The following is a 27740-nucleotide window of genomic DNA, read 5'->3' on the forward strand; positions in this document are numbered from 1 at the left end:
ACGTGGCCAGGGTGAGCCAGTCAGCACCTCTCAGGTTCTGCCCACAAGGCTAAGCAGCCAGCACTTCCCACAATGCCCCAGTGCCCCCAGGACCTCCTCCCTGGGGTCTATAAACTCTGTGTACCTGTCTCTCCAGGGGTAGGCAGCCTCGTCTGTCCCCTGGCTGCTGGGGAGAACCAGGTCAAGGCATAACAGCCCTGGCTCTCCCCCCTCCAGACACTGAGCGGGGGAGGTGGGCCAGACTGAGGCTGGCCCAGCTCTCTCCCCTCCAGGTGTCAGGGGCTTGGGCTTGTCAGAGACCGTGGCTGGCCTGGCCCTCTCCCTCTGGCTGCAAAGGGGGAGGCATTGTGGCTTCAGCCCCTCGCCGGCAAGGCCCCTTACCCCTGGACCATGGGTGATGCCACACATGTCCTGCACATCCCCCTTCTCCACCTGAGCCCCCATGAGGCTCTGTGGCTCCTCCACCTGAGCCCATCCCCGGCTCCCACACTCCTCCTCCTTCACCCGAATCCCTGTGGCTCCTGTACCCCCTCTTCCTGCACCCGAGCTCCTGTGAGGCTGCACGGCTCCTCTGTGCCCCCACCTCTCCCCACTGCTCCTGCACAGCTGCCTCTTCCACTCCCTCCCTTCCCCCTGAGCCCCTGCAGCTTCTGCATACCTTTTCCTCTCCCCTGAGCTCCCGCAAGGCTGTGCAGCTCCCACATGCCCCCCCTCCCCCAAACCCTGAAAAGGTTTGACGGCTCCCATGCCTCTCCTTCCACTGGCGGCTCCCGCGTCCCCCCCCTCCCAAACTCCTGAGAGTTCGCACGGCTCCCTTGCACCCCCTCCTCCCTCTCCCCACCCGGGCCCCCTCCCAGCTTCCACACGCCTCTCCTCCCCTACCCCAGACAGCAGAGGGGCTGCGGGTTCATGTGGTGGCTGCAAGAGGGATGCTAAGGGGCCGGTGGTGTATGTGGGAAGACTTAACTGCTGGTCCTTGAGGCACAGAGCTGGTGGGGGAGAGGTGGAGGGGGAGCTTTAACTCCGAGCCCTTGTGGTGCAGAGCCGATAAGGGATCAAGGTAGGGAAAGTGGACAAAGTAGGGCAGCTGCATGGCCTCTCCCTGGAGCACCAGGGTGGGGGGAAGCTGCATGCCCTGGGATCCAGCAGTTCATGACTCCCACCACCCCAGGCCTCACTGGGGCAGATCAAAGAATGGGGAAGGCCACGTGGCTCCCATGGAGCATGGAGAAGAGGAAGGGCCACGTGGTGGAGGGAGGAGCTGTGGGATACAGAGTGACTCATGACATCACTCTGTTGTCTCTCAGGAAAAATCTTTTTAAAGTATAGTAAGTCTAGGAATTAAAATTAGGCACAAATATGACACTGGTTTTTGATGAATGATCAAAAACATAGATGAACACAATATAATGGGGGGTCAGTCAAAGTGGCTTTTATAAAGGGAAATCATGCCTCACAAATATATTGGAATTCTTTTAGGGACTCAACAATTATGTGGACCAGGATGATCATTTGATATAGTGTGCCTGGATTTTAAGACAGCCTTTGAAAAGGTCCTTCGCCAAAGGTTCTTGAGAATAAGAAGGTATGGTAAGAGGGAAGGTCTTCTCAAGAATCAGTAACTGGTTAAAAGGAAGGAAACACAGGGTAGGAATTAAAGGGTCAGTGTTCATAGGGGAGAATGGTAAATAACAGAGTACCCCAAGATCTGTCCTGGAATCAGAGCTGCTTAGTATTTTCATAAGGGAGCTGGAAAAGATGTGTAAATAGTGAGGTTGCTAAGCTGGCAGACCATACAAAATTACTGAGGATTGTTAAGTCTAAAGCTCACTGTGAAGAGTTACAAAAGGTTTTCAGAAAATGAAATTTGGTGTTGAGTGCAAAGTACAGGCAGTCCCCGGATTACATACAAGATAGGGACTATAGGTTTGTTCTTAAGTTGAATTTGTATGTAAGTCGGAACTGACTCCAGACTCAGCCGCTGCTGCTGAAACTGACCAGGGGCTGACTACAGGAAGCTGGAGGCAGAATTGCTCTGCCCCCAGCTTCCTGGAATCAGCCACTGATCAGTTTCAACAGTGCCTGAATCTCGAGCCTGGGACAGAACAGCTGGGCTGCCAGGTAGGTCCCTGCAGGACCAACCCGGCAGCACCCCAGCTGCTCTACCCCAGGGTCCACAACAAAAGCCTGGTCTGCTGGGGGGGGGGAGGGGGCGCACTAGCTGCGCCCCCCCCCCCCCCCAGCAGACCAGGGACACCTGGAGCAAAGCTGCGGCGGCGGGGTGCCGCGCCTCTGAGGCTTTGCCAGAGCAAAGCCTCAGAGGCGCGGGACTCGTCCGCCTCCCCGGCTTTGCTCCAGGTGTCCCTGGTCTGCTGGAGACGGTCCCCAGCAGACCAGGGACACGGGGAGCAAAGCCGCAGCGACGGAGGGGTGCCGCGCCTCTGAGGCTTTGCTCTGGCAAAGCCTTAGAGGCGCGGCACCCCGCCGCTGCTGCCGCTTTGCTCCCGGTGCCTCTGGTCTGCTGGGGACCGTCTCCAGCAGACCAGGGACACCGGGAGCAAAGCCGCAGCGGCGGCGGAGTCCCGCGCCTCTGAGGCTTTGCCAGAGCAAAGCCTCAGAGGCACGGGACCCCTCCACCTCCCCGGCTTTGCTCCAGGTATCCCTGGTCTGCTGGAGATGGTCCCCAGCAGACCAGAGGCACCGGGAGCAAAGCCGAGGAGGCGGAGGGGTCCCGCACCTCTGAGGCTTTGCTGTGGCAAAGCCGGGGAGGCGCGGGACTCCGCCACCGCTGCAGCTTTGCTCCCGGTGTCCCTGGTCTGCTGGAGACGGTCCCCAGCAGACCAGAGGCACCGGGAGCAAAGCGGCAGCGGCGTCGGGGTGCCGCGCCTCTGAGGCTTTGCCATAGCAAAGCCTTAGAGGCGCGGGACCCCTCCGTCTCCCCGGCTTTGCTCCGGGTGTCCCTGGTCTGCTGGAGATGGTCCCCAGCAGACCAGGGGCACCCGGAGCAGCTTTTCTCGCCCCGGAGGTCGAGGTGGCGGGACCGCTGCGCTCTGGGCGGTCCTGCTGCCTGCAAGCTCCGGGGCGAGAAAGGCCCGTTCGTAAGTGCGGATGCGACGTAAGTCGGATCCGCGTAACTCGGGGACTGCCTGTAATACACATTGGAAAACGTAATTCCAACTATACCTGCTAACGGATGTGGTCTAACTTAGCTGTTACTACTCAAGGAGGACATCTTGGAGTCATTGTGGATAGTTCTCAGACAAAAATAGCAAACAGAATGTTAGGCATGATTAGGAAAGAGATAATAAAAGACAGTATCATAATGCCCCAATATAAATCTAGGGCTCAGAGAAGAATTCCTGTAGATAACTTCATGGGGAATAGACCAATCAGTGGTTTTAGTTAAGATGGTCAGGGATGCAACCCTGGGTGTCCATAAGCCTGTGACTGCCAGAAGCTGGGACAGGAGGTGGGTTACTTGATTGTCTTCTCTGGGTCATTCCCTCTGGATTAGCTGGAACTGGCCACTGTCAGAAGAGAGGATACTGGGGTAGGTGGAATGTTGCTCTGACCCAGTATGGCTGTTCTTGTGTTCTTTTGACAAAGGTACTGAATTATTTTATATTTTGAGATAGAGAAATTAATACAACGAGGGGTCACCAAATGAAATTAATAGGTAGCAAGTTTAAAACAAAAGGAAGTTTTTCTTCCCACAATGCATGGTCAAACTCGTTGCCAGAGGAGGTTGTGAAGACCAAGACTTTAACAGGGTTCAAGAAAGAACTAGATAAATTCATGGAGGTTAGGTCCATCAATGGCTATTAGCCAGGATGGGTAGGAATGGTGTCCCTAGCCTCTGTCAGTCTGGGAATGGATGATAGGAGAGGGATCACTTGCTGATTGCCTATTCTGTTCACTCTCTCTGGGGCATCTGGCATTGGCCACTGTCGGCAGACAGGATACTGGGCTGGATGGACCTTTGGTCTGACCCAGTATGGCCGTTCTTATGTACATTTCAGAATATACAGAAGAAGAACAATTAAGCATGCATGCTTTTGGCCAGACTGCTGGCTCCATTTGGTTGTGTGTAGGATTTGTTTTTGTTTTCGGGAAGGGAAGAACCTGAAAATACTTTAGTTAAAACCAAATGTTCTTGTAAAGCGGTATAACACAATTGATCACATTATAATGATTTTCTTTTAAAAGCATTTCTGTCCTGTTGCCAGTACTGATACACATTTAGTGGTAGACAACAGTGAAACCACTTGTTTTATTACAGGGAAAGCTTTGCCTGCATACATCGGCTTTTGGGCCAGCTTGTCATCTGTGTTTCTCTCCACCTGGAGTGCTTCATAAGGATGTTTCCGTTGGCTAGTCTGTTACCCTGTTGCCTGTCAGTTCATGTCACAAGATCTAATCTTACATGATCCATTCAGTTTCCTTGCAGTTCTAGATTTTTGTAATTCAGGGCTGTTCTAGACACTTGTAAGTGCATTGGGTTAGTCCTTTTTCTTTGCACTTGTATAGATTATGCATATGTAATTTAGGGATGTTAGTGGCTAGTCAAGTAGTCAACTACCTGATAAGCATATACTTATTGGGTAGTTGAGTCACTACTCAACACTAGTTGAGTTACTAGTTACTGGTAGTCAAGTCACTGCTCCGTCACTGTACTACCACTATCAGAGGCAGAAAGGGGGACAGCAGTAGCCTGTGCTGGGGGGAGCTTAAAAGCCGGTTTCCCCCAGCACCATCTACACGGAGGGAAGGGAGGAAGAGGTGCTGCGGGGGACTCATGCCAGGTCCCAGATTCTGTGCCTCTGCTTTTTAAATAGAGTAAGCTGCTCTTACTCCATTTAAAAAGCAGAGGCACAGCATCTGGGATTGGGCATAAGCTGGGACAGCTGATTCCTGGCTCATGCCTGGTTCTCTGCTGTGCCTATGCTTTTTAAATGTATTAAGAGCTGGATGGCTCTTATTCTATTTAAAAGGCAGAGCCACACTGGGGGAGGGGTGGAGCTAACCCTGCTGTGTGATAGTGCTCATCCAAAGAATTAGGCTTAGTTGCGGTTCTTGCTGCCATCTTTGTCTGACAAGGTGTTTCCAATTGATAGCTATTTCTGTATTGATACATGGAGGGAGAATTGAAACAAAATTGCTCTGGCTATCCCAAGAAGGGGATCCAAATGATATCTGTTTCCTTTGTTTTAAGTTTCTCCTAAGGATGATTCTGTATTGACACTGGGTTGAGTTAAAATTCAGGCCATGTCCTCAAAAATTCATAGCACACAAGCTTTTTCATAAGGTGTTAATGTACACTGGTTTATTCTGGATATGAAGAAATACAATGTACTGTACTGTATTTGTTTGCATAAGTAAATCTGTTGCCTTGGTGCTATGTAACCTAGATTGTAAAATCTTTGGGGTAAAGAATGAGGCTATTGACTGTCTGCAGAGCACCATGTAACTCTGTGGTATTGTATAAATAAAAATAGATTGATTAGATCCTCAAAGAAGGCAACAAAATGTTGGACAAGGAACCAAGTGCCACTGACACCAAAATGTATAGGTAACACAGTTTTGGATTATGCTTCCGTGTGAGCTGAGAGTCTTATCATAAAACACCAATACTCTTTCCATGTGTTTTGTATTTTAGTCATGATCTCACTGTGTAACTTCTATGTGAATTTAATCAAAGAAAGGAGATTGGCCAGCACGGGTAGAAAAGTCCAGAGCAATGGCAACTGTGAATTTAGCCACCATTGTGGAGTGTTGCATGCTTAAATGTATATTCACATCTTGTTTTTTTATCTGCTTTAGCTCAAGCCTGGGAGAACATGATGAGTGCCTCAAGCCAGAGTCCTAACCCTAACAATCCTGCTGAATACTGTTCTACTATCCCTCCCTTGCAGCAAGCTCAGGCCTCAGGAGCCCTGAGCTCTCCACCTCCCACTGTGATGGTACCTGTGGGAGTTTTAAAGCACCCTGGAGCAGAAAGTAAGAAATTTCTTTCCTTCTTTCTTCTAAACACGCTGTGATTAAATGTTAATGTGAATTCCTCATAGCACATGCCTTTCAAACCTTGCAGCCAGTGTTCCCTCTAATTTTTTCTATCCATGGGTGGAATAAACTTTATGTGGCTAGGTCATGTGTGGATATGCACCACCAGTAGAAAGACAGCTGTGGGTGCTCTGCTAATCAGATGCGTGGCACCTAAATCTCTTGGGGTGGCCCTCAAACATCCAGCATATAGGGAGCACTGCTTGCAGCTAAGACCACTTGTCATGTTGTGAGTTAGGTCAAAGGGAAGGAGAAATGCGGACAGGAACTGTGTAAATGTAATTTCTAAACCCATGCTGATGATTGTACCTAATCATGCTGGCTGATATTTCTCTAAAATACTCAATGTGCAGGAATTGTATCAGAGAGCCCTATGTATACCATCAAGTGGGTTTTTTTCTTGTATTGATTAAGGAGTTATGTCGTCTTTTCTTAGTCTAGAGAATCTTACACAGATACCATCTTACTGCTTGTTCCTTCCATTTCTTCCATCGCCCACTGACCCTGGTGCCCTTCTGCCACCATTTGAATTTGTATTCACTGTTTGCCTAAGACTGTTAATATGGATTCGTTACAACACTATTGTCGCTACATGAGACCTTAAAACTTACCACTTCACTTTTCTTAAATGAAGCTTCCATTTCATGTTGTTGTGAGATTTTGAACTCTGGTTTTCTCACTAGTGGTTCAACCCAGAGAGCAAAGACGGGTTTGGTTTGCTGATGGGATATTACCTAATGGAGAAGTTGCTGATGCAGCAAAACTGACAGTGGCTGGGACAACTCCTACAGGAACCCTAGCAGTGTCGCATGATCCAACCAAACCTGTGACCAACAGCACTTCAGCAGTAGAGGTGAGCAAACATTGTGCTGTTTATTGTTTACTTGTGGAGTTGGTCCTGGAGCAGGCATGTCAAACTTGAAGCCTACCGAGGGGCGCCACAAACGAAAACGGATAGCTTTCAGGGCCATAGGGCCACCCAGATGGTTTGATCAAAAAATTTGTCAGCGAGGAAAAAAAACAAAATCACAGCATTTTAGGTGTCAGGCAGAAGGCACCAATATGGGACATCTAGCAACCTAGGACCCTTGACAGAAAGTTGTAGTTATTTATTATTATAGATTATGTTTTAGGTATATTTTATAATATTACAATAATTTGATGTGTAAAATTATTTGCTCATAATACATAATTTTAAAATTAATTTTACATAATTTTTAATTTAATGCCTCCCTCACCCCCAGAGCCAGGCAATCCCAGCCCCTCCCCCAACCTAATGTCTCCCCCCTTCCCCAGAGCTAGGCCCTCCCCCCCCCAACCTAACACCTCCCCCAGAGCCAGGCACTCCCAGCTCTCCCTCAACCTAATACTTGAGTCCTGGAGTCGAAGTGCCGCCTGAGACTCAGGCAGCATGAGCACAGCAGCCAGCTGTGAGTGCTTGCTGGAGCGCCCAGCACAGAGCACCCAGACGGCTGTGAGCGCGTGCGCAGAGCAGCCCACCTGGCCTTGAGCAGTTGCTGTGGCGCATAGTGTCCTAGCCAACTGTGAGCAGGCACTCGGCCACGTGATCTGAGTGGCCACCGGGCCGCACTTCATTCTTTTATAAAAATGTTCTGGCGAGCCGCAAAAAATTTCAATAGGGCCACATGCAGCCCCCCAAATGCCAGTTTGACATGCCTGTCCTGAGGGTACATTCAGTTCTGTGGCAATTTAAATGAATCTGATACATGAGGTCTGTTGATTTAAGATTCTTTTTTAGTAATATGTATGGCTTATGTCCATGCTGATTTTGAGGCTTGCAGAATGCCGAAGCTGGCTGTGTATTTTGGAATGAGCCATTGCATAACAGCATATGCAGTTCAGCACAAGTTGAACCTCTAATCCAGCATTCTTTGGTCCAGCAACATCTGTGGTCGAGCACGATTTTAATTAGCAGGATGTCCACTTACCATGGGTATGGCCAAATTTCCCATGGTCTCGTAAAGTTTTTTTACAGCCACTAGTCCTGGCTCTCAGTGTTTTGTGCTGTTACTTAACTAATTTATCACTAAATGTCTCAGAGCCCCATAAGCAGTGAAAGTGTTGGTAATGCTGCTAGATAACATTGACCTCCTGCAATCCAGCAAATTCTCTGGTTCGACACTGATCAGGTCAGCATCTCAGAGCTCTAATCCAGTATCAGACCCCTTACTGTGCATGTTGTTTTGTAGAGTTTGGGTATACAATCTGTATCTATGCATAAAGGCAGGGCTTAAATTCAGGTGGAGTTAGCTAGAGCAGCACTGCAGTAAATATTTTCAAACCCATGGGCAGAAGCCTGGTGTGATCATAGCTGCTTTGTTTCTGTTTTGTTTGTGCATGTGTTAATAGAGAAAGCAGTGCTGGATTTATCTAAATCAGTGTCATGTACCAGTGGTTAACTTGTACCTCTGATAATTCTGTAGAGTGGATATATCTCTTTCATCTACATCTAGCAATCTAAGGGTGAGATGTGTAGTTCTGGGTGGTTGTTTTTTAATTCTGTCCCTTCTTACTGTTTGTTTTCTGTAGACTGATAACACTTCTGGATTCTCGGGAAGCATAACTCAGGTTGGCAGTCCAGTTGGCAGTGCGATAAACCTGATCCCTGAAGATGGTCTTCCTCCCATTCTGATCTCCACTGGAGTAAAAGGAGGTGAGAGCAATAGGGGTAACTAGGGAGCTATTTGTGGCATTTATGGGTGGCAATTCAATAATTCAGACTGCCATGTATAGATAGAAAGTGGGATCCTGGATATAGCCTTACAATATTTACAATGAATGCTAATGTATAGTTAACTGACTTGGCAGTAAATTGTGGCCATACTCTTTACAAGCATCTGTAGAAAACAATATTCTGACAGTGAAATTACTATTATAAGTAAAAACAAGCAAAAAAGAAAATTAGCCCTGAAGTATGTGCTAATTTCCTCATTAATCAGGCTGTGGGGAACATTCAGCACAGAGATACATTTTAATTAGCTATATAAATATTCATGTTTCCCTTTTCAATTTTCTTGGAACTTCTGCTTGGTTTAATGTATCCCAAAATGCATAATTCAATGACATCATAAATACCGTTGGTTGTGATGAGAAGTCTGATACTTGTGTACATCTTCCATGAACCAAGAAGTTCTTAGGAGAGGGTTAACATTTATTTCCGGCCTTAACTCACTTTTCGCTTTTGTTTTGTAGTTCCCCTTTAAAATTTGTGGTTACCTCAGCATATTTCTAATTTGACAATAAATAACTTTATCTAGGATAATGTTAAAAAACAAGCAAGTTTTTCAAAAACAATCTGCCCTATCCTGTCTTAACTATTTGTGAAGCTTCCTAATTATTGAATCTTTGTAAAAGAGAGAAACTAGTAACCTAGCTTTACTTAATTAAATTGCAGCGCACAAGCCAAATTTCACAAGTTCAGCAACGTCATGTGGATATCTTCAAGACATCATACTTTGTGTATGCTTGAATTAATTTAAATATCATTGTACCTGTTTTGACTAACATTTTAACCGCCAAGTGGGCATTTAAATCCCATTTAAAAATATTTCAGGTACACTTTTCGCATTAGTGAAATGAACTTTCTTTCTATTTGTTTATAGGTGGCCGAATAACAAACACCCTTCCAAATTTCTCTTATTTCTTTATAATGCCACATTGCAGTCATATAGGCAAGAGCACATATTACTTCAGCAGTTTGTGCATTTATATTTAAACACTCTGTTCATATGGCTTTAATCAAGAAAAATGTCTATAGTTTGAGTATCTTACTGGATTAATTTGAGACACAGAATTTGAACCTGCTCTCCAGTTTCTTGTTTTTGTGAAATGTGGTTTCATGTGATACTCATTCCTATGCTATTATACTATAGGTTGTAGCACTTAAACTGTAAATTCTCTGGGGCAGGAGGTTGTCGGTGACTGAAGCGTCGAGGTGCTACCACAATATAATTACCAAGTGTAAACTTTTTTGTTTAAGCATATCACATTGTAGTCTACATTAACACTTGTTTCTAAATGGAAGTCGAAAGTTTGACTTTTTTTAAAAGTTGTTTCTGCCATTGATAAAATTAGTTGATAAAATTAAGCCTAGAATTTTCAAAGGGACCTGTGGGAGTCAGGTACCCAAATCATTGACATTTGAAAATCCCTGCCCAAGAAGTAGCAGACCAAAATAAATTTTTAAAAGTCAGATAAAATAGTAGTGAATCAAACTTTATACATCAGAGTAATGTGATTGATTAGCTAATTATGTTGTTGAGTGTTACTGTCCAAATAAGCAATGTCTTCATGATTTCTTTCTTATAGACTATGCTGTAGAAGAAAGACCTTCCCAGATCTCTGTGATGCAGCAGCTGGAAGATGGCAGCCCTGACCCTCTTGTGTTTGTTTTAAATGCAAATTTACTGTCCATGGTTAAAATTGTGAATTGTAAGTTACTTTTTATTTAACCAGGGGGGTTCAAAAAGATTGTATACATACTACTGGCTGAAATCACAGCATTTGGTATTTACATGTGCCTGAAGCATCCTACATACCCATCTAACACAACAGGGCTTACTATTATTCGTTCACCCTCCTCTCTTTGACAGCACCTGACCTCTCAGATGATCTTGTCTAATTATGGTGTGAAGGTGTGAGTGGGAGGCTTTTACTGTCTTTTACCTCTGTTGGTCTCCACTTTCATTTCAAAATAAAAAGCAGGACATCTTTGTAGCAATACATTTTTAGGGTCACAAAATGTTCATATAAAACAGAAAAAAATGCACTTTTAAACAGTGTGTAGTTTTTGCTACTTTCTGACTCTGACTCAACAGCAATATGTTCATGTTTTTTGGAATATGGCCTACATCTCACCTTCTCAAACCTCAGAGAAGTTTAGTGCCCCACTGGGACCATACTGTGCACCATCTGATTTGGCCATCCCCTGATATGATGATACACTCATCCACATTCAAACCCTATTTTGGAATGCAGACAGCTTTTGTAGAGATCTGCTCTGTGGTGTTCAGGCGATGAATGTATCTTAATAGGGCCTCTAAGCTTTGGTCTTCCTATGCTGCAGACCCAGAGCTTTTAAGAAGCTTTTTATACCACAATGTGTGTGTGAAAAAGTTGTCATAAATCCTTATGCATCATAGTAGCAAGTGCCAAAGATATGCAATATTAGTGAATTTTTTTTAAAATGTGCTGACATCTTATAATGAAATTTGGACATGGCAAAATATTGAGTGGAAATCTACTTTTTCCAGCCTGAGTCATGTTTTCCTCTCTGCAGATGTGAACAGGAAGTGCTGGTGTTTCACTACAAAGGGAATGCATGCAGTGGGGCAGTCAGAAATAGTGATTCTCCTGCAGTGTTTGCCTGATGAGAAGTGTTTGCCAAAGGACATCTTTAATCATTTTGTGCAACTTTATCGTGACGCGTTGGCAGGTGGGAATGAGCTCTATTTGAAATCTGTAGTAATTGACTTCAATGAATATAATTAACAGATTAGAAAATTGCTTTGAGAAAATAGAGACTTTATTTTTATTTAAACATAGAAAACTTAGTGATCAAAGCTGATAGTGGTCTGAGTTCACTTAAGTTATTAGCAGGATATTCACTAAGGGGAGTGAAATCTGAATATCTAAGCTCTAATTGGAGAAGAGAGTAGCATTGGTTTAGAAACAATTATAGTCAAGGGGAAGTGCTTTCCGTTTAAGCCCCTTTTGGCAGCTGTCTGTAAATATCAGAAAATTGTACTTGTTGGACAGAGTTTTGTCTTTATTCTTTTAGATGGCCTTCTAAGGTAAAATTCTTTTCAGCCCATACTAAAATCTTTGTGTGTGAAAATATGTAGGGGAGGGAAAGGGAGCTGCTTCTGGGCCATTCATACACATGAGAAAGGGTAAGGTGAGCAAAGGTCCTTCATATGCTATTATAACATTAGGACTGGAGTGGTCTCCATAAAATAGCTCAGCAATCTGTAAAGAGGGATACTTCCATGTATTTGTTCAGTGCCTGGTCTGGCTACTTATGCTAGGTACTATTCTCAGAATTTGGGGACGGGTAACATACATCTGAAGTTGGCAGTTTTACTTCTTACCTAGCACCTACCACAGTGGGCTCCAGACTAGGGCTCTTGGGCACTACATTAGTACAGATAATATATTTTCAGTTTGCAGTCAGGAATTTTTAACATTGAAACAAAATGCAAGAAATTGTTAATGAAGCATTGTAGTCATGGTAAATACACTAAAGTTAGGTAGCTAAAATTATTATTTCATATATTGTAAGTTGGCCTCATTATCCCATAAAAATTTGATTTAATAAACTAATTTTATGTCTATATGCAAGGCATGGATGAGTTGCAGTTGATCTAGAAATCATAACAGAATTTCCTGTCTTTGATAGGTGTAAAAATCTCCTCCATAAAGTTTTATTTACATAGTTTCCCATAGTTAATTATTATTGGACAAATGAGCTGTCACTTTAACGGTTGCAAGTTATAAGAATCCAAAAATTATTGGTCAAAGAGAAAATGATGGTGGTGTAAAATATCTAGATATTTTAGTTTGTGTGCTCCAAGTTAGTCCTGTAGAGGTGAAAGCCTATTGCACACAGATTTATATTTAAAATTCCTATATATGTACAGATTGATTTAATGTTATGTACAAAGTATTGTGAATAATCATCCCAAACTCTCTTTGAATGTTTGATTGCACCCAACTGTTGAGAAATAATGAAAAAGATGGCCTCAAAATATCTGTCTTTATACAACAGAAGTCAGCTTGTCCTGTGAAGGTGCTTGATACAAAATGTACTATTGTCACATGGAATCACTGGTTTCAGATAAGGTGGGAAGAAATAATTTCCAAATCTAACTTAACCAATAGCACATAATCATAATTGTCTTCTAACTATGATGGTATGTATATTGCAGTGCTATGGTGTACAGTTACACTACAGAGCTATATTATTTATAACTTCTACATAATGTATTCTGAGTCCTATTTTTAGCACTCTGGTAGTAATTTGATGTACTACATTGCAGTGCTAAGAGAGAGATTGTGCTTTCTGCTTTACAATTTTTAATCAGAAACCAAACTCCAGCACGTATAGTCACCAATTTTTAGGTCATTGTGAAAATACATAGATGGGTGGTAGAAACAAATTGTATCTTGAGTAGCTTTATGACATAAAAATGATTCTCGCTTAGGCTTTCATAAATCATTGCATGCAGGACAAATTACCACAACAGCACATAATCTATTCTTTATATATCCATCCCTTCCTCCCCAAAGTCAGTATTTATGAGATAAATAAAATATGCACATATAAATACAGAGTACCTGCAGACTTAACTTTCCTGTGGCTGCTTTCCTCTTTATTTGCCAAAGGGGAAAAAACCCTTGAGGTGCCATGAGATTTTTGCTTGTGTGACTGTAATTTCTTTGGTGGCGTTAATAAGCAATGCTGGTTATTACTGACATATCTAAGCTTCTAGTTTTGCCCATTTTATTAGAGGTGCTTCATCTCTTATATTATGAGTGGATTTGATGTGGATGAGAATTTATTATAGAAATTAGAGACTGCTTGCAAGCCTGCCTCAGTTTTATTTCTTGATTTATAATATGTTTGTTTGAATTTGTGTTGCAGCTAGGGAACAGAATTTTTTTTGTTTCTGCTTTTTTGAAGACCGTTTGCTGCAGAAAGTAAATAGGAAGGAATGTAACCATATTGCTTATCAGTATAGTGTCCTGAACAGCTAGGATGTAGAAATTGATTAGTTAATTTTTTTGTCACTGAAAAATATTGATAATTATTTTTGCTAGATTTAGGTAGGTAAGTAACAAGACATGCACACACCTCTAGTAAATTTTCAGGAAACACACTCACACTCACACTCACACTCTGAATCTGAAATATCAAGCTAGGACCTGTTAGATTTATAAAGAGTTTTTGATATTTGAAGAAAAGATATGGAGTTTTGGTTTAGATTATATGCATATAAAATATATTTTAAAATGCAGGGCTTTTGAACAAAATGTAATTGTTGTTCCATCCTCTCCTCCCCATCGTTTTGTTTTCCTCTGGCCTCTATAGGCTTGCTTTGTTGTTAAACTCCCTACTGAAGTGTTGTGTGTCTTGTTTTGAAATGGTAGGCTAATGCTTTTCTGTTGTAATAATAATCTTTGTGTTGGCTATAAGCCTAGCAGGAAGCCCTGTTATTTGAAAAATGAGAACTTTGTCCATGTTACTGTCTCCTTTTAAGCAATCAGGCATGCTAATAAAGATGCCTGATATACCTTAGTACACTAGCTCATCTTTTGATGAAATATAATGAGGACTTCAATTTTAATATTGAATAATGTCAATCTGGCAACAGGTGATTTAGTTCCACTGCCTAAACACATTGCAGGTTTGCCTAAGATTTTGTTTAATTTTCATTACATTCTCAATCAAATTAGCGTGCATCATTAAGAGGAGCAACAGAAGCCAAATAAAAAGCTCAGAGAAAGCCCTCCGCATTTGTGGAGGATATATTCTGGAGATATCTGCGAATGCCAAAATCTGCCAATACAGAGGTGAGGTGTTGGGGGTATTAGCAACACAAAACCACATTGTCAGAAACTAGCATTTTCTTGCCTGGTTGCTGACAACTGGTTATTAAACCATTTCAAATGTATACCTTCAAGTCAAAGGCACTGCCATGAGTACTCACATGGCCCCACAGTACGCCAACGTTTTTATGGCACACTTAGAACAACATTTCCTCAGCTCCCATCCCCAAGTATCCTTCTACTTCTTGTGCTACATTGATGACATCATCGTCTGGATCCATGGGAAGGAGGCCCTTGAAGAATTCCACTGAGATTTCAACAATTTCTACCCATTGTCAGTCTCAGCATGGACCAGTCTATACATGAGATCCACTTCCTGGACACTGCCGCACAAATAACTGATGACCACATAAATACCACTTTATTCCGGAAATCTACTGATCACTGTTCTTACTCCAGATTTCATCCAGAACGCAACGTCACAAGCTAAGCTAAGATACAACCACATTTGCTCCAGTCCCCCAGACAGAGACAAACACCTACAGGATTCTTATCAAACATACCTAAAATGACAATACCCACCTGCAGAAGTGAAGAAACAAATTGATAAAGCCAGGCGGATACCCAGAAGTCCCTTACTAGAAGGACAAATCCAACAAAGAAAGCAACAGAATGCCACTAGCCATTACCCTACATCCCCCAACTAAAATATCTCCTACACATCAAGGATCTACAACCTATCATAGATGATGATCCTTTGCTCTCACAGACCTTGGGAGGCAGGCTAGTCCTCACTTACAGACAGCCCCCCAACTTCACACACCACAACAGAAACACTAGTCCAGAAACCAATCCCTGCAATGTACTCCACTGCCAACTCTGCCATACATCCACCCTGACAGCAGCCCTATAGTACCTAACCACATCAGCTGTACCATCAAAGGTTCATTCACGTGCACATCTACTAATGTAATATATGCAATCAAGTGCCAACAATGCCCCTCTGCCATGTACACTGGCCAAACTGGACTGTCACTATGCAAAAGAATAAATGGACACAAACCAGACATTAAAAATCACAATGTACAAAAATTGGGTGTATGTGTTTTATGGTTTAAACTCCCTGGACACACAGTTTTGGACTTGAAAATTTCCAGGTAAAAAAAAACTGCAAGGAGAAATTGCTGAGTTGGAATTCATATGCAAATTTGACACTCTGAACCAAGGTCTATATGGGTATGTCTACACTACCCCGCTAGTTCGAACTAGCGGGGTAATGTATGCATACCGCACTTGCTAATGAAGCCCGGGATTTGAATTTCCCGGGCTTCATTAGCATAAGCGGGGAGCCGCCATTTTTAAATCCCCGCTGCTTCGAACCCCGTGTAGCGCGGCTACACGGGGCTCAAACTAGGTAGTTCGGACTAGGGTCCTATTCCGAACTACCGTTACTCCTCGTGAAACGAGGTGTACCGGTAGTTCGGAATAGGCACCCTAGTCCGAACTACCTAGTTCGAGCCCCGTGTAGCCGCGCTACACGGGGTTCGAAGCAGCGGGGATTTAAAAATGGCGGCTCCCCGCTTATGCTAATGAAGCCCGGGAAATTCAAATCCCGGGCTTCATTAGCAAGTGCGGTATGCATACATTACCCTCCTAGTTCGAACTAGGAGGGTAGTGTAGACATACCCTATCAGAGGTTGGCAACCTATGGCTCGCAAGCCAAATACGGCTCTTTGGAAGTTCGAGCCCAGCCCTCCCTTGCTTTCCCTGCAGCAGGAAGCCCACACTGGTGCTACAGCCTCACAGCCCTCTGCAAGATTAGAGTGCCAGCAGGGGCAGAGGGGGAAAAGCCCTGGGATAGCCAGAAGCGGAGTGCAGAAACGGCTGCGTGCTGCTGCTCCCCTCTTCCTCCCCTGGCTGAGGGAACAGCAGCATGCAGATGCACTTACTGGAGGCTTCCCTCACTGTTCACATTGGAGCAGTGAGGAAAGCCTCTGGTGCCTGGGAGCAGAATGCAGTGCAAAAACAACTAAGTGCCACCCTCAGCTACTCATGCCCAGCCCCTGCACTCCGAACTCCTCACGCATCCCCTCCCCCGCCGAGACCCTGCCACTCTTCCCCTCCCTCCAGCTTGCTCCAGCACCCTCCCCCTTGGACAGACACCTTGACTCCAGCCTGCTCTCTTGCATTCTCCCCACAGACACCCCACCCCCAGCCTGCTCCTGCCCCCTCCTGATCTTGCCTCCTCCTTCCAGACAGACACTGACCCCCCACCCTGTTCCAGCCTCCTCCCCCTGGACAGCTACCTAGCCCAAACCTGCTCCTGCACCCTCCATCCTGGCCAGACACCTACACCTGGCTGAGTGGGAAGGGGCAGGAGCAGGCTAGACACCCTACTTAGCCTGTTCCTGCACCTTCCCTCCTGGTCACATACCCTGTCCCCAGCCTGCTCCTGCACCCTCCCTTGCCCCTGCACCTTCCCCTGGCCAGACAACCTATCCACCTCCAGCCTGCTCCTTCACCCTCCACCTTGCTCTTGCCTCCTGACCCCAGCCTGCTCCTGCCCCCTCCCTCCTGGCCAGACACCCTGCCCCCAACTTACTCCTGCACATCTCCCCCTTGGCCACACACCCAATCCCAGCCTGCTTCTGCACCCTACCTCCCACCCAGACCTCATACCCTCACCACCTCCTGCACCTGCATCCTTATCCCACTCACTAGCAGCCCTGTCCTGCACACTGACCCTCTCTTTTTTGGCCCCACTACAGAGCCTGGCAGGGGGGCACAAATTACACTAACCCTGGAACTCCAGAAGAGTAAATCTGGCCTGAGGCCTTGAACCTCAGTCCCCTCTGCCCCTTCCATGGGGCTGGAGCACCAGGGGACTGAGGTATTTGCAGTGAGGGATTAGTGGTTTTTAGGAGGGTTTTTTCTTTTTTCTTTTGCTTCTCATTTGGGAGGTTGCAGAATCTCCATCTCTGGAGATATTTAAGAGCAGGTTAGATAGACATCTATTTGGGATGGTCTAGACCAGGGGTGGCCAATCCACGGCTCGCAAGCCGCATGTAGCTCTTCCCTCCTTAAAGTGCGCCTCGTGAAGCCACCCCTAGAAACACTCCCCAGTCCCTGGCTCCCTATGCTCACCGGGGCAGGAGAGTTATCTGGTGCGGTGATTCAAAATGGCGTCGCCAAGATGGTGGCTGCCGACGGGAGCCTGATGTCTTTTAAAGAGGCAACAGTTTCTTCTCCCCCTCTCCCCCAACAAAAATTGCTCTTTGCAGTTTTTCCGCCACTGTTTCAGCTCTCTCTGTTGAACGGGTTGGCCACTCCTGGTCTAGACGGTACTGGGTCCTGCCGTGAGGGCAAGGGACTGGACTCAATAACCTCTTGAGGTGTCATCCAGTTCTAGTGTTCTAGGATTCTATGACTTGTGTGGTCTCTGACTGATTTTTTTTCTGTGGGTCAGTGGCCCCCGACCCAAAAGAGGTTCCCCATCCCTGCCATAAATAAAGAATGTTGAAACCTTTTGTGTTGGACATCATATTTTACAAGCCTCAAGTTGGGGCCCAGCCCCCATCGGGCTGTATGGTCATAACACCCCTGTACTCCCCACATATCCCAGTCCTGAGCCCATTATACACCCAAATCTCCTGTCCTGAGCCCCTCGTACACCTCAACCCAGATTCCTCCACCCCCACATCCCCAGCCCTCTGCCGAAAGATTGACAGGAAACAGCTTGAATGTTTGAATGAAGCTGGATTTGAGTAGTTACGATGTAAACTTCAAAGAAATGTATGAAAAGATGCAGCAGCAGAAGTCCCATTAAATAGTCTGAGTACAGTGTTTCATTTATGTTATTATTAAGCATTATGTCATTATCAATAATAAGTTGTATATTTGTAGTCATGCAAATGGGCATTTTATATGGCTTTTTGTTGCCAACTTGTTCTGAATTTTTACATAGTTTGGATCTTTGGTTTGAAAAGGTTGCTGACCTCTGGTCTAAATAGACACACGGAGTGGTTCTCACATTACAATAGGTAATTTCCCATTCAGGTATGTTCACCGTCTCCTCACTGTTGGAGATGAGCCTCATCCACTCTGATATAATTAGCACTGGTGTCACTCCCATCTCCCTTTTTTTTTTCTTTCTTCAGCATCTGAGAGAGTGAGTTGTATCTCATGGAAAGCTTATGCTCTAACACCCAAATAAATTTGTTAGTCTTTAAAGTGCCACTAGTCTCCTTGTTTTTGCTGAAACAGACTAACACGGCTACCTCTCTGAAAGCTTTGTTTGTTTTCTCAAACTTGGCACCTTCTAAACCATATTGCACCAAAGTGTTAGATGTATGGTTTTATCCTGTGTATGTATTTGGCCCTCGCTACCATGCTTTCTGGTTATGTCTCAATTTTCCAAGCAGTGTGTGAATTTTTTTTAGAAATTGAGCTGGCCTGATTTTCCCCCAAGTATTATTGTTTCATTTCTATTGGTGCAGGATCAGGTTACACAAATTTCCATGCTTATGGAATGGCATTTAATCTTAGACAGTGCTTGATGGTGATTATTGTTCAAAATGAAATGAGGGCTGACTGTGCAACTGAGGAAGCTCCCGCTCCATTTAATTGCATATGAACATGATAGCGGTTTTCAAATAGATAGCGGTTTTCAAATATCTAAAAGGGTGTCACAAGGAGGAAGGAGAAAATTTGTTCCTCTTGGTTTCTGAGGACAGGACAAGGAGTAATGGGCTTAAAGTGCAGCAGGGGAGGTTTAGATTGGACATTAGGAAAAAATTCCTAACTGTCAGGGTGGTCAAATATTGGAATAAATTGCCAAGGGAGGTGGTGGAATCTCCCTCTCTGGAGATATTTAAGAACAGGTTAGATAGACATCTGTCAGGGATGGTGTAGACGGAGCTTGGTCCTGCCTTGAGGGCGGGGGGCTGGACTCGATGACCTCTCGAGGTCCCTTCCAGTCCTATTATTCTATGATTCTATGATTCTATGATATAAAGAAATGATGTGGGGACCAATTCTTTGACATGGAATTCGTCAGATAATATGGGAGACATCAAGCATTTTAAAAACCTCTTCCGTATGGTTAAATTGAGCACTGAACAAAGGGGTCTCCTTTTGTATGTTATAAGGATAAGGGTACCTGAGACGATACTGGCACCTAAAGAACTGCGTGTAAATAACTAGGAGAGATCTTGAAATTAGAAGCCAATTTGTTCTCAGTTAAAATACAGACGCTATAACGGGAAAGTTGTTTATAGTAAATAATTAACAAATGTGGTGATCTTTTTCCTCTCCTCTCCTGGTATCAACTAATTTAACTGAAGTAAAGCATTATCTAATAAATATACAAAATGTGTTGCTCATTAAGCAAAGAATCCCAGTGAAGAACTGAAGACAGGGAAAAGGCCCTGAGGAGGAAAGTCACACCAATGGACTGGCGTGTGGTGATTTTTTTTTTAAAGCAATCTATAGAGCTGCTTTGGATTTAAAGTCAAGAGTAATCCAGTGTAACAGAGTACTTAATTGGTGTTAAAATCCAGTAAAGCTGCTTTAGATGCATCATGCACACCTGTGGCACTATATAAATAATACTAATCTTATTACATCACATTTATGCTGCAACTGCAAAAGCACTTTTCTCTGTACTTGGGAACTACTCGAGATTTATTTCTTTTTGCAATGAAGTTATAACGTAGTCTTAGTTAAACCAAAATACATGCTTTTGAGAAGGAGAGCTTAGTTGAGGATCCTTTATTTACAATTGAATTTTGGCTACAAGTTTCTGAGATAATTAAAGTTTGTGTGCAGAATAAATAACAGGATCTGGCTGTGGTTTATGGTAGCAGGATAGTGGATGGTTGAGTTGCAGTTTTCACTCTTGCTTGTTATAACCTGACTTTCATGTTGGGTTGATATGAACATAGTCCTATAGGCAGCCAAAGTATGAATCTTTCAAGCGATCACCTTCAAAAGACTGGTGCCTTTCACTTTCTGTGTCATTACTTGTCTTCAGTCACAAATGGAAATGTTTGATCTCTTCATTGACTCTGTTGGAGTGACGTCCAAAGCATGGAACTCTACAATGGTATATAGCTTTATTTTCCTATTGTCTTAAGTACAAACTGTACACCAGAGAGAAAAAGAAATAAATCCAGAGTAGCTTCCAAGTACAGAGAAAGGTACATTAAGGATGTTGAGGTGCGTAATCCATTAATCGTATAGTCAATAAAATTTTATTCAACTACATGATTAGTCAATAACGGAAGGCTGCTGTAGTTCTGCAGATTAAATGTAGTAAGAACAGGGTGCGCAGACATTTAAACTGTAGAGGTGCAGAGGGGGTAGATCCCAGATCCTTTATGAGCTGGGTCTGTGCGGGGCTACCCATGAAACAGGGCCTGCCGCTGGAGCGGGTTTTGCCTGCAGCAATCCTGGGACTGCCGTGGGCAGAGGCTGCTTCAGGGCAGCCTCCTCTGCTCCCCCTCGCATTCTGCTGCTGCCTTTGATAGAGGCAGCAGCACAGGGGTGGGGCAGGCAGCACCATGGGTGGTCCCGGCTTTTAAGCTGGCTCCTGCTTCTCCCCAAGAGGGTTGGGAAGCAAGTAGTTGACTACTTAACTTCTCACTTACATTCCTAAGGTGCATTTGCTAGTAGTTGCAGCATACATGTTTATAATGCTGCATAGAATTAAATAAGATACACTTAAAATAATCCAAAGATTCTTATAATTTATGGCCAGACGGTACTAGTATGATCATGTATTTATAGTCTATATGTTTTATGAAAATCAGATATGACTGACATAATAACTAATTATATGCTTTATGCTTTGGCTCATGTAAGGTATAATTGGAAAGGTCGTCGTTTACTGACTATGATTATCCCATTTGTAAGCAATGTATCAATTTTGTAGCTGAAGTTAGGAATATTGAGCTGGGTGTCTCTATTTCATATTTATTGCTTTGGTTCAGTCCCACTGCTGACACTTCAGGGGCTGCAATGGAAAAGCCAGATAGGGATTAATGGCCCATCAACTAGAACAATGGACTATGAATTCATAGAATCATAGAATACTAGGACTGGAAGGGACCTCGAGAGGTCATCGAGTCTAGTCCCCTGCCCTCATGGCAGGACCAAATACTGTCTAGACTATTCCTGATAGACATTTATCTAACCTACTCTTAAATATCTCCAGAGATGGGGATTCCACAACCTCTCTGGGCAATTTATTCCAGTGTTTGACCACCCTGACAGTTAGGAACTTTTTCCTAATGTCCAATCTAAACCTCCCTTGCTGCAGTTTAAGCCCATTGCTTCTTGTTCTATCCTCAGAGGCCAAGATGAACAAGTTTTCTCCCTCCTCCTTATGACACCTTTTTAGATATCTGAAAACCGCTATCATGTCCCTCCTCAATCTTATCTTTTCTAAACTAAACAAATCCAATTCCTTCAGCCTTCCCTCATAGGTTATGTTCTCTAGACCTTTAATCATTCTCGTTGCTCTTCTCTGGACCCTCTCCAATTTTTCCTCATCTTTCTTGAAATTCGGTGCCCGGAACTGGACACAATTGAGGCCTAACCAGCGCAGAGTTGAGTGGAAGAATGACTTCTAGTGTCTTGCTCACAACACACCTATTAATACATCACAGAATCATGTTTGCTCTCTTTGCAACAGCATCACACTGCTGACTCATATTCACCTTGTGGTCCACTATAACTCCTAGATCCCTTTCTGCCATACTCCTTCCCAGACAGTCGCCTCCCATTCTGTATGTGTAAAACTGATTGTTCCTTCCTAAGTGGAGCACTTTGCATTTGTCTTTATTAAACTTCATCCTATCCTCCAGATTAGTCGCAATCCCTCCCAGCTTGGTTATCATCTGCAAACTTAATAAGTGTACTTTCTATACCAATATCTAAATCGTTGATGAAGATATTGAACAGAGCCGGTCCCAAAACAGACCCCTGCGGAACCCCACTTGTTATGCCTTTCCAGCAGGATTGTGAACCATTAATAACTGCTCTCTGAGTATGGTTATCCAGCCAGTTATGCACCCACCTTATAGTAGTCCCATCTAAGTTGCATTTACCTAGTTTATTGATAAGAATATCATGCGAGACCGTATCAAATGCCTTACTAAAGTCTAGGTGTACCACATCCACCGCTTCTCCCTTATCCACAAGACTCGTTATCCTATTAAAGAAAGCTATCAGGTTGGTTTGACATGATTTGTTCTTTACAAATCCATGCTGGCTGTTCCCTATTACCTTGCCACTTTCCAAGTGTTTACAGATGATTTCCTTAATTACTTGCTCCATTATCTTCCCTGGCACAGAAGTTAAACTAACTGGTCTGTAGTTTCCTGGGTTGTTCTTATTTCCCTTTTTATAGATGGGCACTATATTTGCCCTTTTCCAGTCTTCTGGAATCTCTCCTGTCTCCCATGATTTTCCAAAGATGATAGCTAGAGGCTCAGATACCTCCTCTATCAGATCCTTGAGTATTCTAGGATGCATTTCATCAGGCCCTGGTGACTTGCAGGCATCTAACTTTTCTAGGTGATTTTTAACTTGATCTTTTTTTATTTTACCTTCTAAAATTACCCCCTTTCCACTAGCATTCACTATGTTAGGCATTCCCACAGACTTCTCGGTAAAGACCAAAACAAAGAGGTCATTGAGCATCTCTGCCATTTCCAAGTTTCCTGTTACTATTTCTCCCTCTTCACTGACCAGTGGGCCTATACTCTCCTTGGTCTTCCTCTTGCTTCTAATGTATTTATAAAATGTCTTCTTGTTTCCCTTTATTCCCGTAGCTAGTTTGAGCTCATTCTGTGAGCACATAACGTCGACAGAACTCAATTTTGTCAGTGGAGGTAAACCTCATTCTACGAGGAATAACACCTTTTGTCGACAAGAGTTCTGTCGACAGAAGGCATTATTGCATCTACACTGTCATTTGCGTCTACACTCTCATATTGACAAAGCGGCTTGCTTTCTCGACAGACCTGGATGTAGTCTAGATGCTCTTTGTCGACAGAAGGTTTGTTGACAGTATCTGTCGACAAAGCCTCTGTCGACAAAAGCCTGTAGTCTAGACTTACTCTTAGTATCTGCTTTGTTCTGTTTGCTACCTCTTCAATAACTTAAAATGCACCTTTTCGTAGTTGTTTAACTTATTAATGGTTTATAATGTAATCCAGTTTATGTAATTTCTAACTGGGGTGGGGAGTGAGAGGCTATGTATCCCTTCTTTCACATAGAGAAAGGAAGTGAACTCCTATAACTCTGGGTTATTACCCCAAGGGGCCTTGAACATCTGGGTGTTGCAGTAAATCCTTTGAGGTGAGTTTTCCCAGGACTGTTCAGTGCTTGTATTTTCTGCAGCTGGGTATGGCCCTGCCTATATGTTTTGCTAGAGGAAGCTTTAGTGCCTGGCTTAGCAAAACGGGGTGGTTGGGGAGGTCAGGCAGGCAAAATAGGCAAACTCAGTAGTATCTCAGCAACTCAGCTGACAGCCCATCACACGTGTAATCTGCCTGAAGAACTTCACCCATAATTTTTCATTGGGCTAATAACATCTATTGGAATAATAAGAGAGGAGAGAAACAGAGGAATGGGCAAGGAAGAAGAGGGTTTTTTTGAGATTTGGAAATGAACAGCGGGACAATAGATGGCTGCTTCAGATCTTGCTTCAGAGAAAGAGAAACTCTTTCATGGGAGGTGGTGTTTTGTTTTGTTTTGTTTTGGTTTTTTTGCATAATTTTCATTCACTGCTTAAACTTGGCACCAAGAGGCATCGTTGGTGCTGTAGAGTCCCTAGCTGGGCTGAGGCCCATAGCTCCACACCCAACTGGTGCGGAAGGCAGGGTGGTGGTCAGTTTTTTTTTTTATGGTAGGGGTGCCACAATTTTTGTTTCAGCCCAAATGGGATTAGTTATGTTAACTGCATGCAGTTGACCGGTGAACCAGTCCTTGCCAGTTAATCAGTAAGCTGCAGTGGGCAGCAAGATCTAGATTAAAATGGTTAACCAGTTCAGTGCTGTGGTTTAATCGGCTAAAAGTTTTAACACTCCTAAATGGGATTGCCAGCACGAAAAGCTTGAGAAATACCCTCATAGATAAGAGGCCTGCAAGCTCGCCTCCCTGCACCAGGCTCTCCTCCCTGTATGCATGCCAAATTCCTGAGGTAAAATCCATCTTCCTTTGCAAACAACGGCTCACTCAGCTGAAGGGAGTTTTATGTAAGGTAGTAATAATTCCACATTTATAAGATCGACATTCATGATAGAGATTACACTACAGTATTTGTATGAAGTAAAAGAAGTTGTATTTCAATTAATCATTTTTACCCTGTGAATATTTATAATGAACAATAATATAAAATGAGCACTATGTCTAAGTGTGATTAATTGCTATTAATTTTAAAAATGTGCAATTAATTGAGATGAATTTTTTAAATTGCTAGCCACCCTGAATAGAAATGATATGCACAAAGCTTGTTACCTGAGCCCAAATGTTCTTTTCCTAAGCACTTCAATTCAAACATACTGGATTTTATAAAGCAATAAAGGAAGTTTATTAAATATGAAAAGAAGTTTTAAGTGAATACCGGTAAGGAGGTATGCAAGTCAGAAATCGTTACAAGAAAAATAAAGATAAAACACAACTAGTGCTTAAGTGTGTTAAATTCAAAGCAAAGCTTTTCTTACCACATCTTCTGCGGACCAGTGCCAGGCATGACCCCATGGCTTGATGTTTGACTCAGTGTGGTTCCCTATAAGCTGTGCAGCGGTGTGGCTGCGTAGCTGCTAATTGAGTCCCGCCAGCAGAGAGCCTCCTGGCTGGGGAGGGGCACTCCCTTAGCAGTAGAAGCTCCCTGCTCAGAGTCCAGATGAGCGTGCTGATAGGAAAGGAGGGAGAGAGGGAGAGTGAGTAAGGATGTGGCTGGGATGGAGGGGGCCAGCGCACCCCTTCCCTCTCTCCAGTGGACACCCTCATGTTTTGTTGGGCTCCTTTTAAAAAAAAAAAAAAAAGCCTCAGCAGCCGGTCAGGCAGCCCTCCGTTCCCTGCCTCCTTCCCTCCCCCTGGAGGCAGCCTTGTGTTCTGTGGGGCTGCTTTAATAGAACACTTGGGTTAACTAGTGATGTGATATGTGTGATTTTTTTTTTAAAGGTAGAAACCAAACATTTTTTGGGGGGGGATAATAAATAAAAAAATCTGTTACAAAGACATGTATTGTGTGTGCACAGAGGCAATGTAAAATAACATGTGACTGCTTAAAATAAATTACCAAAATAACTATGCAAATAAATTAATTACCATTATGAATATGCAAATGTTTCTGTGGCAGTTTGCCAAATGTTTTTGAATGAGTTTGCCAGTTTGCAGTATACAAACGATTGGGAACCACTGATTTAGCGGATCTTAACTGGACTCGCTAAATCGACGCCCGCTGCATCGATTGCAGCAGCATCTGTCTTCCCAGTATTGAAGGCAAGCCCCTAGTAACACCATAGAGTGGAATCTTATAAGTTTACATACAATGTTGCTCTGTGTAGTTTACTAGGATAATAATGACCAGAAAATTGTGAGTTTTCAAATAATACCTTATAAGGCATACTTTATATAAAGATGATTGATTATTACAACAGTGTACAAGGGGTAAATTCAGGGTACAGCCTGTCACAACATGCTTAACTAGTTAGACTGTTTTTACTTTTTAGCCTTTGAGAGTTTTTTAAATTGGGTTGAAGGTTGAAGGTTTGTAGACATTAGAATCTGACCGTGTCGATTTCTAACACATATGTACGCGTATGCAAAACTCCACTGTAACTTGGAGATGTAATCCTCTTAAGTAACTCTTGTGAGATGCCGAGCACCTTCAACTCCCATAGGCTTTCTGGGGAAATGAGGGCTCAGCAGTTTCCAGGGTTAGACCCTGGGTTCCAAAAGATCCAGTAAAGCAACATGAATAACAATGTTCACAGTTTCTGAATATTGATCCAGCAGAAAATGTTTAAATCGTACTGAAAAAGGCAGGAGTGCATTGAAGTGGGTTTGCCTTTCTGCCTTCCCCGTTCCAAATGGATCAGTACAGGAACATGCCAACAACTGAGCTCTTCCTGTTTGTTCGTAAGTCCCGTCCCTTGGAAACATTGCCATTTCAGAATTATCAGCAAAAGATTGTTGCTTCATATGCAAAGAGTTAGGATTCCTGTACTTAGCTGCAGGAAGCTGTGAGATGAGCCTTCTGTTTACAGACATGCCCTACTAATTAGCTATAAGCCAAAACTCTCAGGGAGTATAGAAAAAGGAACATATGTGACGGCTTGGGAGAGCTGCAGAGGCAGTGCCCTTGGCCCATGAAGGCAAGGGAGGAACATCTTGTTTTGCCTTCAGGTGAGACTCTTGGAGCAGAGCCATGTCCAGCACTGGCTTCAGAGAGGATCAGTGTGACTTGGAACCATTTAATCCAGGGACTTCTCCACAGGACTGTTGGTTAACCCTTCTGTTGCCAGATAAAATTGTTGTGGCTTTATCTATTTTTCATGAACTATAATTTATTGCCATTTGAAAATGGTTTTAAGCTGTTACATCACAAACTCAAGAAGCCCTATAACTGGCTGCCACAGCTACAGTTCAGAGTGCTGATATAAGTATTTTGGTGTGACTCAAAGATTTTACTGAGGAGAGGGAATGTACAAACGTAGGACACACCGCAATAGCACCTACCAAGTCAACCATGCTTCTGGAATAAACAAAGCCCTGGAATTGTTGCAGAAGAGCTGGCCTTCTTCATGGATGCCTCCAGACCAGTGGTTCTCAGTCCGTGGGCTGCTTGTGGCCCAGTTAGCGCACAGCTGCCACCCATGTGACATGCTCAGGGCCATTCAGGTATTATATATACTGTGTGCTGTGTTCCTTCTCATGCACACACTGCTGCATGTGCAGCCCACAGTGGTAAATGGGTTGAGAAGTACTGCTCCGGACTAAAAGGATTGGTGCCAAGATTCCTTGTGGGTCTCCAGATCTGGCATGAAGGTCAGACCACAGTTCCCTCCATGAAGTTACCAATCTCTCCTCCCCAACTG

At 43.8% G+C, this 27740-nt stretch overlaps 1 protein-coding gene and 1 long non-coding RNA gene across 4 annotated transcripts in view; one reads left to right on the plus strand and one right to left on the minus strand.

Annotated features, from left to right (window-relative positions):
- Nucleotides 1-25563, minus strand: part of LOC142830539 (uncharacterized) — a 65877-nt gene extending 40314 nt beyond the window's left edge. The window contains exon 1 of the long non-coding RNA XR_012905849.1: nt 25359-25563. This is a non-coding gene — a long non-coding RNA (uncharacterized LOC142830539). The remainder of the gene's footprint in view (nt 1-25358) is intronic.
- The window catches only part of ZFYVE9 (zinc finger FYVE-type containing 9), a 124333-nt gene that overhangs the window by 67066 nt on the left and 29527 nt on the right, over nt 1-27740 (plus strand). For all 3 annotated transcript variants that reach the window (XM_075935973.1, XM_075935971.1, XM_075935972.1), the window contains 5 exons: nt 5821-5997; nt 6744-6913; nt 8611-8734; nt 10390-10512; nt 11360-11515. In XM_075935973.1, coding sequence (XP_075792088.1) covers nt 5821-5997; nt 6744-6913; nt 8611-8734; nt 10390-10512; nt 11360-11515 — 750 coding nt within the window. The remainder of the gene's footprint in view (nt 1-5820; nt 5998-6743; nt 6914-8610; nt 8735-10389; nt 10513-11359; nt 11516-27740) is intronic.

This window comes from Pelodiscus sinensis, chromosome 9 (genome assembly GCF_049634645.1).
Source record: "Pelodiscus sinensis isolate JC-2024 chromosome 9, ASM4963464v1, whole genome shotgun sequence".
NCBI classification, from domain to species: domain Eukaryota; kingdom Metazoa; phylum Chordata; order Testudines; family Trionychidae; genus Pelodiscus; species Pelodiscus sinensis.